Here is a 15,077-nt window from a genome sequence, read left to right on the forward strand (position 1 = left end):
CTGTCTACATGACTATTTGATCTAGGCTCATAATTAGTCTTTTTATAAAAAGCCTATCTGGGTTCAGGCAGAGCCAAGCAGCCATGCCTTACTCTCCCAATGTGTCCATTTTAACCCTCACCTATGTATTTCACATGATTAAAGAGATATACATATTGTAGATAATCACATGTCTTCATTGGATTGTAAAGTTCTTGAAAGCAGAATTCATAACTAATTTCTGTCAACTCAAACTCATCTATTCCAGTGAAGCCCTGTGGCCTCCTAATAACATGTAGAAATGGCAAGACCTATCACAAGAAGATAAGCTTGCTCACTAAAAATGTTTCCTGATCGCTTGGAAACAATAATCAATAGTCTCAGAAATTCAAAGTGACAATAAATAACTCACATTCAAATCAAGTTTCCAGACATGATGAATTCTAGAAAACAACATACACTAACGCTAAAGAAGATGGGTTTTATTTATCCAATTTATGAGTATGCAAATTATGTATCTCCATAACTGACTATATAGGGCAGGAATGAATTCCAAAACTATCATTTCCCTCATTCTGGCATAATAAATCTAATGCTTAACATAGACTTGTATTCTTTCTATAGTAATGAAGTCGCAAGGAAGACACTGACAAAGCTATTGAAACAGAATGGAAGAGAATAATTCACACACAAAAAACTACTTACCTACCTTCTTAGAAAAGAATACAACTCGTGAATAAGCTCTAAGTAATAATCTAAGCCTCAACTTTACTCTATCTATAAAATAATTCAATTATATATTCTAGAAACTTCTTTCAATTTGTAATTCTGTGTCTTTGTCTAATTACAGTGAGTTTCTTTGAGGCACACCCGGTTTACTTGTTAGGACAGACCATGCAATTATTTCAACCCAAACACCAACCTGATCTACATTTCTTTGTATTCTAAAGTAACAACCGCTATATACCTTATAGAGCTACGTAACAAAATTTAGATACTTTTAGTTTGCTGTCTTCTGGCTCATTTCAAATAAAAACAGTAATCTGAAAATCAACAATTTATCTAATATTGCATTCCACAGATAAGAGAACATCAAGACGTTTCATCAGAAGTAATCCAGGTGAATAATTTCTAAAAAACAGAAAGAGATGAGGAGAAGGAGGGAGAAGCCAAGCTGTGGCTAATTTTATTGCTGTCTTATTGAAATTGTACTTAAAATTTTGTATCCCAAACTAATTCAGAAGGGTAGCATTCAAGTAACATGATTCTACTATATGTCATTCTTTTCTCTTATAGGTCATGATCAAAAGAAAAATTAACTGTGTCCATAGTTTGTTTATATTTCCTTATTATTATTATTATTTTTTTACCTCGTATCCTTTTTCTGTTCCAAGATCCCATCCAGGACACCACATTACATTCAGTCATCATGACTCTTCAGGCCCCTCCCGGCTGTGACAGTTTCTCAGACTTTGCTTGTTTTGATGATCTGGACAGTTTTGAGGAATATTGGTCAGGTATTTTGTAGAATTCCTCTTGACTGGGAGCTGTTTGATATTCTCCCCCTCATGATTAGATTAAAGTTATAGGTTTTGGGGAGGAAGAACACAAAGGCAAAGCATCATTTTTGTCACTTCATGTCAAGAGTTCATGCTATTCACATGCCATCACTGCTGATGTTCACCATCACCTGGCTGTGGTAGTGCTTGTCAGATCTCTCTACTATAAAGTTACTCTTTTATGCCAATTTTCATATTACAGATTTGTAAGGCAGTCATTATGCACAGCTCTAAGGGGTGGGGAATTATGCCCCCCCCTTGTGGATGGAATATTTACATAAATTACTGATTACCTTTTGAAAATATGCACAAGTAGAAGTTACTCACTAAAATAGTATTTTTAGGCCAAGGTACTAAAACTTAAATTCTGTTATAATGTTCCTGAACGTCAGTTTTCCCCAAAGGAAATAATAACATTAAAGGGCAATAGTTCATTGTATCAAAAAATTAAGTAGAGCTGAGTCTCCGGTGTCTAGACAGTCATGTGCAGATTTGGTATCTACACATTCCCCTTTCCAGCTTATGTATGTAACCATATAAAGGTGATATATTAACAGAAAAGGTCCTGTCTATAGCCGCATTTTAAATTAAATGCTTGAAATAGTACTACCAAAATATACAACTATTTCATTTAACATATGTGGACTCCTTGACTTAGAAAAACACATAAAAACAACTAAACTGTTATATTCTCAGTTATATACACTACTATGGGCTAATGTTGGATTTTGGCCATAATTTGCAATATTTTTATATGGGAATTATATTTTTAATTCAAACAACTGACACTGAGCAAATAGCTGGAATACAAAATGTTTGTAATGCTTGCACTGCTTATGAATCATTCATCGATCTATTGATTCAATAACCACTTATGTACAGAATACCTACTGTGTGTCAGGCATCAGGGTAGTAGAGAAAAACAAGATAATTATATTATCTATTCAAGCACAAGACAGACAACAAATGGGATAAATGGGATTAAATTCCAGCTATGTGACTAGCATAATTAGAAGAGATAAAACATACAAAGAGTGAAAAACGAGCTAAGCAGAAACACCTAGACAGAGAGAGCACTGGATGGTGAGACTTACTCAGTAATTCGCTGTGCAAATGGCAACTTCAGTGAACAAATATCAGTTACACTTACAAAAAGGAATAGTCCAGCTAACTTGACTTGCTCCCAGGTCACAGACCACACCCATATGAGACCAGTCAGGACTACCTCCTATATTAACACCAAAGGGGGAAACACACTCAAAACACATAGTACAAGATACTGGTGGTGAGCCAAGGCTAGTATTTTTATACGAAGCGCAGACACTATTATCAGCAGTAGAAATGGAGATTAGCCAATGTGTCTGAGCTGTCAAGATGTAGATAATAAAGGTATAAGAAAACTAAAGATTAATTAAGTTCCATGGCTATTCATGGGAATCACCCCCTGTTCTTGGCATGGCTCAGGGAACACAATGTTTCAACTTCTGAAGAGGAAAAACCGATGTTCAAATCATGCAAATAATTATTTTAGAAGAAACAAGTCCTTTTAATTTAGGATTTTGCTAACTCTGTAATTTAATTTATTTGTGTTAAGAGGCAGTTCACAGACATATTTTAAGAGTGCTGTTCTTTAAAATCTCGCCTCACATCTTCAGACACTCTTCTGTCACTATAACCAGTGTCTAGACACCCAAATTAAGTACTGTAAACCCAGCAACAACCAAAATGACCCTTGTGACTTAGATAATGTGTACACAAGGTCACAAACACGTAAGTGTACAAATATTTTCAACATGCACCAAAGAAGAGACCTTTATTTGTAGACAAAAATATTGATGTTGCTAAGTGATAGTGAACAAATCATCAACTATGTGTCTTTTTTATTTACTTCCATCTATTTCCCACTCATAAACAATTTCAACACTGTTCCAGGTCTGTATATATTTAGACTCAACTAAAACACACTTACTAAAAATATGTAATAACAAAATACTAACCTATTATCATTTTTCAAATCCTTCCTTAAGAATATATCAAGGATGGGTGAAGTCTTAACTAATCAACATAATAAAGAAAGTAAATGAATCAAATAAAATAATTATGGTTAGTTTCAACCTAACTCTAGGTCTTTTTTTGCCAAGCATACTCTCAATTTTTCTTAAAAAGAGACAAATAAAGCCAGGTAAAGAAAATACATAAACAATCCCAAACTGAAACTCAGAAAATAAACTACATGCACATTCTCATAGGGTAGCCAATGAAGAGTGAAACTGGCTGATTTAAGGTTCTGTCATCAACCTTGTACCTTCTAGAAGAGCAACATCTTCTAAAATTGAGATACAACAGGGAAGGAAGAGTAGAAAGCAAAAGTCCCTTAGAAGCCACGGCAACAATCAGTCCCCAATCATTAGGAAGTGGTGGGAGAAAGATGGGCACCTGCCTGCCAACCAAAAGTCCAACCAAACTGTGCAAAGAACAGAGAGGGGCAGAGGGAAGGAAACATGGCGAGGGTAGGGTAGCATCATGACTTGTCAGAGGCTAAAGGAACCAGGGGCTCAAGGAATCCTGAAGATATTTTCAAAGATGCAGAAACCCAGCTCTCGAGATAATGTATGATCCCTCCAAATTCATCTAAAAAAGTGCTTCCAACATGCCTTCCAACAGCTCTGGGATTCCATGTCTTCAGCAGCTATCCATCTGCACTTCCCCAGCAAGGAAGAAGCAGAAATGTCATGGAAAAGGGCTGATGGACAACTGCAGAGATGCAGGTTCTTGCCCTGGCTCATCACTGGATGCTGCAGGACTGGGACACTCAGTTCACCTCTCTGTGCCTCACTTTGTTTATCTGTCCACTTCACAAGCCCAAATGCATTGGAGGTCTGGATTTTCTCATTCTGTCTCTGCAAGTGATTTCTTTCCCATTCTCCCTGATTTTCCCCTTGGCTGGGGGACCTCTATTGTCACCTCTCGTGTGCTCCATGATGCTTTCCTGCCCACTCATGTAACATCATTTCCCCCAATTTCACAGAGTTGCAGCTACTTTTAATCTACCCCTGTCTTTCTTCTACCACTCTCACTCTCCCTGCAAACAGCAGCGCTTGAGGTCACCCAAGCAAGGGTCACTTCCTTGCTCTCAGCTCTATCACATATGCTCTGTGACAGGTGAGGTTTCAGCCACCTTGCAGGACTCTCTTCCCAATGCATCAATATGCGATTCTGGTCCAGGAGCAGGACCCAAATGAGTCTGTACATAGATGAAGTACAAAATAGATTCTCTGCAGAAGGAAACCCAACAGGAGCACTTAATCAATGTGTCTTTACACAGTGACCCTGAAGGGAAGGTCAGCACAGCTGTCCCAGGACTGGGCGGGACACTCACTGTTACTCCATCAGAAAGGCCCCACTGCTGCTTACAAGGGGATGAAAGATCCTGCTTTGTTCATGACCAATGGAGGTGAAGTTGAAAACTGGGTCCTGCCAAGAGTTTCAGGAAGTGGCGGTGATGGTGGTGGTGGTTGTGGCGGCATTCAGAAAAATACAGAAAATCGCTGGCAAGGCACCTGGAAGATGAGAAGTGCTTAGTGTTCTGCTACTTCGTGATCCAGAGGTCAAGTTCCTGAGCATGGATGGAGAAGAACTAGCGTCCACACCATACACTGCTGCACAGAGGGTATGGCTCAGGGGTAGTGCGGCCAGAGGGTCCCAGCCCAGGGTGGCAGCATCTGTGTACATCAGAGGGGGTTCAACTGAGGTAAAGAATGGGACATGCCAAATTGGAAATCAGCACTGGCTGGAGACTGAGGAAGAGACTCATGCTGAGACAAGGGTCAAGGGTCAGGCTCTGGACAGCACTTTCAGTGTCAGTCAGGTTCCTTCTCTTCACAGGACTCTAGAACACTCATAGATCTGGGCAGCGACTGGGGGGTTGTCAGCTGGACCAACTCAATATTCTTAGGCTTGCACCTAGACTGTGGTCAGCTCCTGGTATTCTGATTTTTCTTAGCCCAATGGTGATGTGAGTCCTTGTGTGGTTATTTAAGCATATTACAAAACACTGCTTAGCAGTACTCAAATCTTTACAACCACCTCAACATAGCCAGTCCCATCCATCATGTCCAGTACCTTCCCTATTGCTGTTATCAGGAACACTTCCTTTCTTATTACCAAAACACACTTTCATAACACAATTGAACCCAGTCACTTTCTATATCTGTGAGCTTTGATTTATTCCAAGCTCTTTGGAGCTACCAATATTAAATCTCTCCACAGATCCATTATGGGTTCCAGAATTTTGTTTTTATCCATCACAATTTGCATAACACCAATCAAATGCAGATTTTTTCTTATGTTAGCTTTCCCTTTATTCTATTACAGAAATTAAACAATTCTGTGAATGAAGCCATTTTCCTATTACATTTGAAGTGAATTTCTGCTCAGGGCTCTGTATTTTTTTTTAAGACTGGCCCTGAGTTAACATCTATTGTCAAACATTTTTTCCTTCTTTTTCTTCTCCCCAAAGCCCCCAGTACAGAGTTGTATATTCTAGTTGTAGGTCCTTCTAGTTGTGGCATGTGGGATGCTACCTCAGCATGGCTTGAGGAGCAGTGCTAGGTCCGTGGCCAGGATCCCAACCATCAGAACCCTAGGCCACCGAAGCAGAGCACGCGAACTTAACCACTTGGCCACGGGGCTGGCCCCAGGGCTCTGTATTTTTTATACTCTGCAAGAAACCATCTCTTATTCTCTCTACAAGACTACAGTCATGCGTTGCTTAAAGACAGAGACAGGTTCTGAGAAATGCATCGTTAGGCAATTTTGTTGTTGGGTGAACATGATAGAGTGTACTGAAGGGCAACAAAATTTCCCACCCCAAAATAAGTTTCTTTAACATGCGGATTAATTTAGGCTGGTTATTTTTAAGAAAAAAAAGACTCAAAGTTTTTTCCTCTTACCTTATCCTTAACTGCTTAAAAAAATTCAGATTTAAAAAACCTATCTCAGGGGCCAGCCCGGTGGCGCAGTGGTTAAGTTTGCATGTTCTGCTTCGGCGGCCCGGGGTTTGCCAGTTCAGATCCTGGGTGCAGACATGGCACTGCTTGGCAAGCCATGCTGTGGTAGGCATCCCACATATAAAGTAGAGGAAGATGGGCACAGATGTTAGCTCAGGGCCAGTCTTTCTCAGCAAAAAGAGGAGGATTGGCAGCAAATGTTAGCTCAGGGCTAATCTTCCAAAAAAAAACAAAACTTATCTCAGGAAGTAAGCTATCTGCTCAGCATAACGTGAACTAAGTGGTAGATAGGGAGGAATCTAGAAAAGCCTGTTTGCTGGGCTCCCCTCTGTGTCCTTCTGGGTGGCCAAACACTTGTTTCCAAACCTTTGCTCCTTTTCATCTACCTGTAAATTGCCGTTTTTCCTTTGAAGTCCCTGACTTTCCATCCCCAACATCTTTTTTTGTCTTTAGCAGAGGATGATATTGAAGGTGAGGGCTCTGGCCATTTTGGTGAGTTACTTGGTTTTCCTGGGTTTCTCCCATATATATGTGTTGTTAAACTCGTTTGTTTTTCTCCTGTTAATCTGTCTCATGTCAATTTAGTTCTTAGACCAGCCAGAGGAACCTAGAGGGTAGAGGAAAATTTCTTCCTCTTCTACAGCACTTACACAAACCGAGATGGTGTAGCCTACTACACACCTAGGCTGTATGGTACTAATCTTATGGGACCACTGTCACACATGTTGTTCTTCATTGAGCAAAACGTTGTTATGTGGTGCATAACTGTATGACAGTATTTTATTGGAACCTTTTTTGTGGTACTTCTCATGTTCTAATTTATAGCAATGTGTTTTCCAGTCTAAAGTTAAGTCGATAATAAGTTCATTGAAGACAGCAACTGTGCCTGATTTCTCTTTGTGGACCCAGTCAACATTCCAAAAAGAAAAGGTTTACTAAGTGAAAATATGCTGGCTGGATTATGGTAGTAGTTCAGAATGATCCATGAGGCAGGTAATGTCATCTCCATTTTATAGAATAAACGCAGCTCAGGATAATTAAGAAACTTGCCCACATTCCCCTGGCTTCTAAAGTGGCAGTGCCTGAATTTGAACCTTCTTGACCACTCTGCTGCTGGGTTCACCAGAAAAACTAAGAAAGCAAGAACTTCAAAAGCTGGAAGCTGTTAAATTCCACAGACTAAAACAAGACAGTCCCATCTGCCCTAGGGCACAATTTGTCTGGAACACAACATGGTCCAGGGCTAATTTTAACTGTTTCTCTATTCTTACTAAATTTCTCCCCTCCAGTCTTCTACCAAAACTCTTAAGTCCTCTTCTTTCAGTGGACACAGCCTTTTTATGTTTCACTCTTATAGCACAAATACTCAAATTCAGTTCCCTTTCTTTAGATATGTAAAACATAATTACATATTTGTTCTTCAATTTAAATGCCTCTGTGAATAATATAAACTTAACAGAACCATTTGGTCTTTTTAAATCTTACACACAAAAACTCCTCGCCCTTAAGCTCTCTGACCAGACATACCCCAGCATCTTCTAGAAGGTATACCTCAGCCTACGATCTGTACTATCTTCCCTGGCTGGTGTTGATTCCTTAACCATGTGACTTTCACTGTTTCTGAGAAATGAAGGTAGCTGTTTTCATTATGGTTTTAGCCTAAACAAAACTCAAACTTCATATTATGAATGTTTAATAAAATTAACAGGGTGCTAAAAAATGCCAGCAGGGAGCTTAGCAAATTAGATGCTTGCATGGTACCTCCCTCTGTGCCTAGATGCAAATATTTCTTATTTTCATACAGCTTTTCTTTTCTTTCTTTTTTTTTTTTTTGAGGAAGATTAGTCCTAAGCTAACCACTGCCAATCCTCCTCTTTTTGCTGAGGAAGATTGGCTCCGAGCTAACATTTATGCCCATCTTCCTCTACTTTATACGTGGGATGCCTACCACAGCATGGCTTTTTGCCAAGCACTGCCATGTCAGCACCTGGGATCCAAACCAGTGAACCCGGGGGCTGCCGAGAAGCAGAACGTGGGCACGTAACTGCTGTGCCACCGGGCCAGTCCCCTCATACAGCTTTTCTAAAATCATAGTGCCATCCCAACCAGGCATCCCCCCTCTCAAATGTAACTATGTCTTTGTAAGGTGCATACCAGCACCAATTTATGATGAAAGTGAAACTCAACTAAGCAGCTACTTGCTTTCAGGGAGCTGGAAATTCAAGAAGTTGCTTTAGGATTCAGGAAATAATTCAGAGAGCCCTACCTTGAGATGGTAAAATGGAAGCAATCAGTATTTATTATATCATGTCATCTAGTATTTATTAAGTACCTAATAAAGTGGACCTGATGAGGATTATTTTGGGCTGGTTACTTTTAAAGACTGAAGATAGGAGGGAAACTCTGAAGGGTAGAATTTGCTTGCCCTTTGATGAGAGACATTTGCATTTGTGAAGGAAGTCTCCATCTGTGGGGGTATCTCTCTGTCTGCACCAGGAGGAAGCAGGGGATGACCTTATCTCTAGAAACTCTTAATGGGGAAGGCAAGGACTTAAGTCTCCATAATAATCTTGCTCTTGTTTGCTGTACTTGTCTGGCAACCTCATGTAACTGACCCCCCCACCACCGACAACATCCTCCTTTGTCTTTAGCTGAAGATGATATTTAAGGTGGTGGCTTCAGCCATTTACTTAATCCAATCTGATTCTTATCTAAAGTTATAGGCCCACCCAATAACCAGACCCCAGCTGCACGGATAACATTTTAAGGACTTTTTTTTACATATTCTTTCCTTTGTCTCTTTTTAAAAAAATTTTTATTTATTTATTTATTTTTGAGGAAGATTAGCCTTGAGCTAACATCTGCTGCCAACACTCCACTATTTGCTGAGGAAGTCTGGCCCTGAGCTAACATCCGTGCCCATCTTCCTCTACTTTATATGTGGGACGCCGGCCACAGCATGGCTTGCCAAGCAGTGCCATGTTCACACCCGGGATCCGAACAGGCGAATCCCGGGCCACTGAAGCAGAACATGCGCACTTAACTGCTACGCCACCGGGCCGGCCCCTTTCCTTTGTCTTGTAAAGAGATAACTCACATACCTATGCCTTAAATTTAGCCCTACCCTCAACTCATGTTGGCAGCTCTTACTGCCCATGGGTCCTGTCCCCATGCCAGCACCTCTTTACTGCCCATGGGTCTCGTCCCTGTGCTATTCCATACTATTCTCTGAATAAAAGCACACTACTGCCAGACCTTGAGAGTCTAAGAAATCTTTCTTTCAACTCCTCAACTCACCGAGTCCACATCAGACCCACATTGTTAGACACTGATGGATTTTTCAACAAATTTAAGACATTGTTCTTACTCTCAAGTAGTTTGTGCAGGAAGCTAATTTTCCAAATAGTTCTAGCTTTCAAAGAAGCCCAGAATCTGTCATCTCAACTTTAAGGTATAAAGAATCATGTGCTGGGGCCAGCCTGGTGGTGTAGTGGTTAAGTTTGCATGCTCCACTTCATCGGCTCGGGGTTTGCAGATTTGGATCCTTCATCAAGTCAAGCTATGGCAGCATCCAACACACAAAACAGAGGAAGACTGACATAGATGTTAGCTCAGTGACAATCTTTTTTCTTTTCTTCAAGTAATTTATTGGGATTATAATGATTTATAACATTGTGTGATTTCGGGTGTACAGTATTATCATTTCCTAAATACACTCATTGTGCTCACCCCCAGTAGTCTAATTTTTATCTATCACCATACATATGTGCCCCTTTATCCCTTTTGCCCACCCCCCAATCCCCTTCCCCTCTGGTAACCACTAATCTGTTCTCTTTATCCATGTATTTGTTATCTTCCACATATGAGTGAAACCATGCAGTGTTTGTCTTTCTCTGGCTTATTTTGCTTAACATCATATCCTCAAGGTCCATCCATGTTGTTGCAAATGGGACTGTTTTATCCTTTTTTATGATTGAGTCATATTCCCTTGTGTGTGTGTGTATATATATATACACACACACACACACCACATCTTCTCTAGCTATTCATCCATAGATAGGCACTTGGGTTGCTTCCACATCTTTGCTATTGTGAATAATGCTGCAATGAACATAGGGGTACATAAATCTCTTTAGATCATTGATTTCAAGTTCTTTGGATAAATACCAAGTAGTGGGATAGCTGAGTCATATGATATTTCTATTTTTAATTTTTGGAGAAATCACCATACTGTTTTCCATAGTGGCTGCACCAGCAGTGTATGAGGGTTCCCTTTTCTCCACATCCTCTCCAGCATTTGTTGTTTGTTGTCTTGGTTATTATAGCCATCCTGATCACTGTAAGGTGATACCTCATCGTAGTTTTGATTTTCAGCGACAATCTTCCTTAAGCAAAAAGAGGAAGATTAGCAACAGATGTTAGCTCAGGGCCAATCTTCCTCACCAAAAAAAAAAAAGAAAGAAAGAAAAAGAAAAGAATCATGCGCTCTGAATGGATGCTACTCAAGTAAATAATGAAATGCTACTTATTGCCTTCCTTTTTACCTCAAAAGACAATTTAACTGAAATATAGTCAGTAAGAGAAAGGAGATTAACAAAGGGAGACACATTATTTTCACAGGCATGAGAACTATAAATGCCAACATTTGGGCCTGTTGCAATCTTTTCTAGCATTAATAAATTCCAAGATGGCAAAAAAAGAAAACTGCAACAGCTGCACAGTCTTACCTCACCAAGCAGAATTTCAAATATTATCTTTTTAAGTGGCATAAATTCAAGACAAGGGGATGCCTCCATCAAGGGGAAGGTAGTAATACTGTCCCTCTAAGTCAGTTCACTCCATGCAGCGAGTTCACAACCTGACCGGAGAAGCTAGCTTTTCTGCTGCTTCATAACCCCTGGGATGACCCACCGGCAAGCAGGAATAGCACCCTATATCTGTGCCTTCGCTAAGCCGGGTGAGCAGTGTGGTGGGGATGGGGTGCCCCTCGACAGCCTCAGGCCTAATTAGTTCATATTAAGTGCCTACCACACTGACCTAGAAACGACAGTGAGTGAATGCCCTCTTCAGGTGTGACAAAGTTTATCACTTTTACTCCAGGATGCTGAGTAAACCCACCAACATTATTCAATTACATCAAACTGCGGCAGAGTCTGTGGTATTAAAAAAAAAAATCACCATGTTCAGCCATTTACTGTTGAGCTATTCCACTGCTAAATCATTCTCAAGTAGCACATGGTAATGAAATGGCAGGAGAGTAAGTTTGTAATATTCCTCTGTAGAGCTTTCCTTGCTTACTTCCTTTCTCTCAGCCATAGCTTTCCACCTGCTAAGTTACAAACATCGACTGCACCCACCTCTCTATCTGTGCACGTAAACCTATTTCTCTGCCTCAACTGCTGTTAGCTTTCAAAAACTCACTCTGAGCTGAGCTCCCAATAGAATGGCAGAGGGTAACCCATAAGCCCTAATCCTAAAAGGCCTCCCAGTAACGATGCAAATGCTCTCATTTCACAGGTAGGGGAACAGAGGTCCAGAAAGGGGAAGCAATGGGCTTGTGATCCCACAGTTATTGTGACTGCTCCAAAATCCCTTCTTCCCATACAACTACTAAATAATTCCATCTCAGCTTTGGGTTTAAACTAACTCCAGCACTATGACTCCCCAAATGAAGCCAATGGACTCTCTCACCTATTGGATTCTTCATAATCCCAGTCTTGTTCGATTGGCTTCCCCTGTCTTTTAAGAAATGTTCATAGGCATCACGTCTTAATGACTCAACCCCACCATGACCTGAACACAGCAGGCACTCACTAAGCGCCCTGGTGTAATACTTTAGCTTTCTTTGCTCCATAACATCTCCCATCTCTTTCCTGCCCCTCTAGTTTTACTGCCTCCCCACCCCCATGACTCATTTGCAGCTGACAAATACCACTACTCATGATGGACTGCTACAGGAAAGTCACATAAAAGAGCAAGCAAAGTTACTTCTACTAGTACTAACGACATTACTCCATAAAAGAGAAAGCCATTAACGAATCCCAACAGAGATAAAACAAGATTATACAGGACAATTCTTTGGGCACTGGGATATGGAAGGTCACTGAATAGGTCCTAATCTGAGAAAGTTAACATTTAACCAAATTTGTATTTTCCCAACTTCACCTAAGGATTCAGCCTGAATTTTGATTCTTCCAAAGGATTCATTTACATACAATTTGTATATCACAGAGCAAAGCCCCCGAAGAGTCTTCTTCCCTTCCATATTTATAGACTAGAGTTCTTGAGTTCTAGGCATTTGATGTGAATATGCATGCTAGTGGGTAGCTCAAAAGTGTGGTAAAGAGGCAATGAGTCTTGGGGAGCAAGGTCAGAAACACACAGTCTATCCAAGTCGTGGAACCACCTTCCCTTATAATCCATCTAGTGTCCATGAGATTCAAGTTGCCTAGGCAGTTAGTCGGGATCATCAAGAGGAGGATGATAACTCTGCCTTCTTCTCTTGGCTAAAGACCTTCCAAGGAACCCCAAATGGATCAGCCTGAATTGTCTGACCATTAAAACTTCAGGGTTGACTTCCTTCAATGGATATTTATATTCTCAGAAAGTTGGATTTATGCTTCATCTAATAATACCATCAATTACAAAAGTAATACCTGCTCATTACAGAAAATTTGGAAAATACAGAGAAACATGTAAAGAAGAAACACACAAAGTATCACCCACCATTATTTCTAACATTCTGAAGTGTTTCAGGGAGTTGACCCCTAGGTAGCATCTGAAACTTGAACTAAACTTCTCTGACCCATGGAACATCACTATTATAAAGGTGGCTTCTCTCTGTCTGCTGAAAATTTGCTGGTGTGTTCAGTCTTTAGTTTAAATGTCAATAAGTCCCTGGTTAGGTCTACCTAAAAACTCTGACTGCTCTCCTTTCTTTTACCCTACGTAAGGGAAAACAATGTGTTTCCAGTAGGTTCCTTGTAACTACACACAAACTCTACTTTCACAGTCCACAATGCAGGCTGCCACCATCAACAATTATTTCCAGAAGCTACTCAAGGTAAACCAATCTCTGGGCCTACTGCTGGGCTGATTTCACAATTTTCTTATCTCCTAAAAACACATCTTTGTACATAGTTTTCTTTTAGGGTTTGTAACTGTACTAAGCTCAGGGCTCAATTTCTTCCAGCTTCAAATACCTTCCCTGCTTAGGAGGTATTCCCTTAGGAGGGAAGGAAAGCACAGCTTCTGCTATTTATGGTGTCCAAGAAAGTTTGTTTACCCTATTAACAAAATCAACAGTTGTGACTCCATGGCACCCTAAAAATGTCCCTGGCCTACTGCAGCACCCTGATTGGGAAATAACACTCCAGGAAAACAGCCCTGGGGCAGATCAGTTCCTAGGGTAATAATCACATTTTCACTAAAGTTTCCCAATCCTCTTTCTGAATGTTATTTTTGAAAAGCAGCATGGTTCCCTAGCAGGCCCAGTAATTTAGACATCAGTGTCACGAGTTTGCAAATGGTAGGCTCAGTTCCATGGGTGACTCACACTGTGTGCATGTGTACACATGTGTGTTGTGCACCTTTGGCATGGGCTTTGTTCCGGTGTCCTACTCCATGCCAGTGCCTGTGCTGGTTCCCATCATCTACATTTCCTTAATTAACCCTTCCAGCAGCCCCCTGTTTGAGGTAGTTGTTAGGTCCTTATTGAAGAAACTGTGAAATCAGAAAGATTAACTGATTTCTGCAAGGGCATAAAGCAGATAAAGGGCAGAGTTTAGATTTGAACTAGGGTCTGGCTCACCCCACAGACTGCCTCTCGCTCACCAAACAACAGGTGACTTCACCAATCTAGCTCTAAGACCTAATGTAAGACTGACCAAGAGGGTCAATGTGCAAAGATAACTTATAAATTCTTACTGAGAGATGAAGTGCTAATTTTAACAATAATGCAACAGTACAAATTTTCTCGAGTTGAATAAGGTCTTGTTCTTCAATTCAGTTTACTGACCCTCCTTCAGGGTTCTCAGACCTTTTAGACCCTTAAATTACACACGTCCATGGCCCTTGTTCCCCACTAGCACACCATTCAGTAAACAAAAGCACTGTTACATACATTCCACGGGAGCACAATGGACAAAACGATAAAGGTCAGAGTCAGATGGTCTCAAAATTCAGATGGCTCAACACCCAGAAGGCTCACAGCTGCCAGGAGTGTTCTGGCAGGAGAAGACTGCAGAGATAGGATGGAGATAATTTTAGAAGCAGGCACTTAAGACCTTCAGCTCCAGCCCAACTTAAACACCATGCTTGTCCCAAGAAGGCACAAGGATACACAAAGCTGACTGCTTGTCTGTGCACTTCTTACCCAGGTTCAACAGCTTTCAAGGGAGAAGAGGGATTTAATTGGCAGGATTACATTGGAAGAACCATATCAATAAATCTTTAAGAAACATAAATGGGCAATCCCTAAATTGCCTTTCCATGAGCATCCTGGCTAACACAGCAGGGGTGCCTCCATATG

The 15,077-nt window shown here is 40.6% G+C and overlaps 1 protein-coding gene across 47 annotated transcripts in view; it reads right to left on the reverse strand.

Moving 5' to 3' along the window:
* The window catches only part of LDLRAD4 (low density lipoprotein receptor class A domain containing 4), a 427,148-nt gene that overhangs the window by 83,774 nt on the left and 328,297 nt on the right, over positions 1-15,077 (reverse strand). The window contains exon 1 of one of the 47 annotated variants that reach the window (XM_070629536.1): positions 1,350-1,468. The exons of the other annotated variants lie outside the window; for them this stretch is intronic. Within the exon in view, the coding sequence (XP_070485637.1) occupies positions 1,350-1,410 (61 nt within the window). The 5' untranslated portion in view covers positions 1,411-1,468. Of the gene's footprint in view, positions 1-1,349; positions 1,469-15,077 lie in introns of those variants that run through there. 47 annotated transcript variants of the gene reach the window in all.

Source organism: Equus przewalskii, chromosome 7 (genome assembly GCF_037783145.1).
Source record: "Equus przewalskii isolate Varuska chromosome 7, EquPr2, whole genome shotgun sequence".
NCBI lineage: Eukaryota > Metazoa > Chordata > Mammalia > Perissodactyla > Equidae > Equus > Equus przewalskii.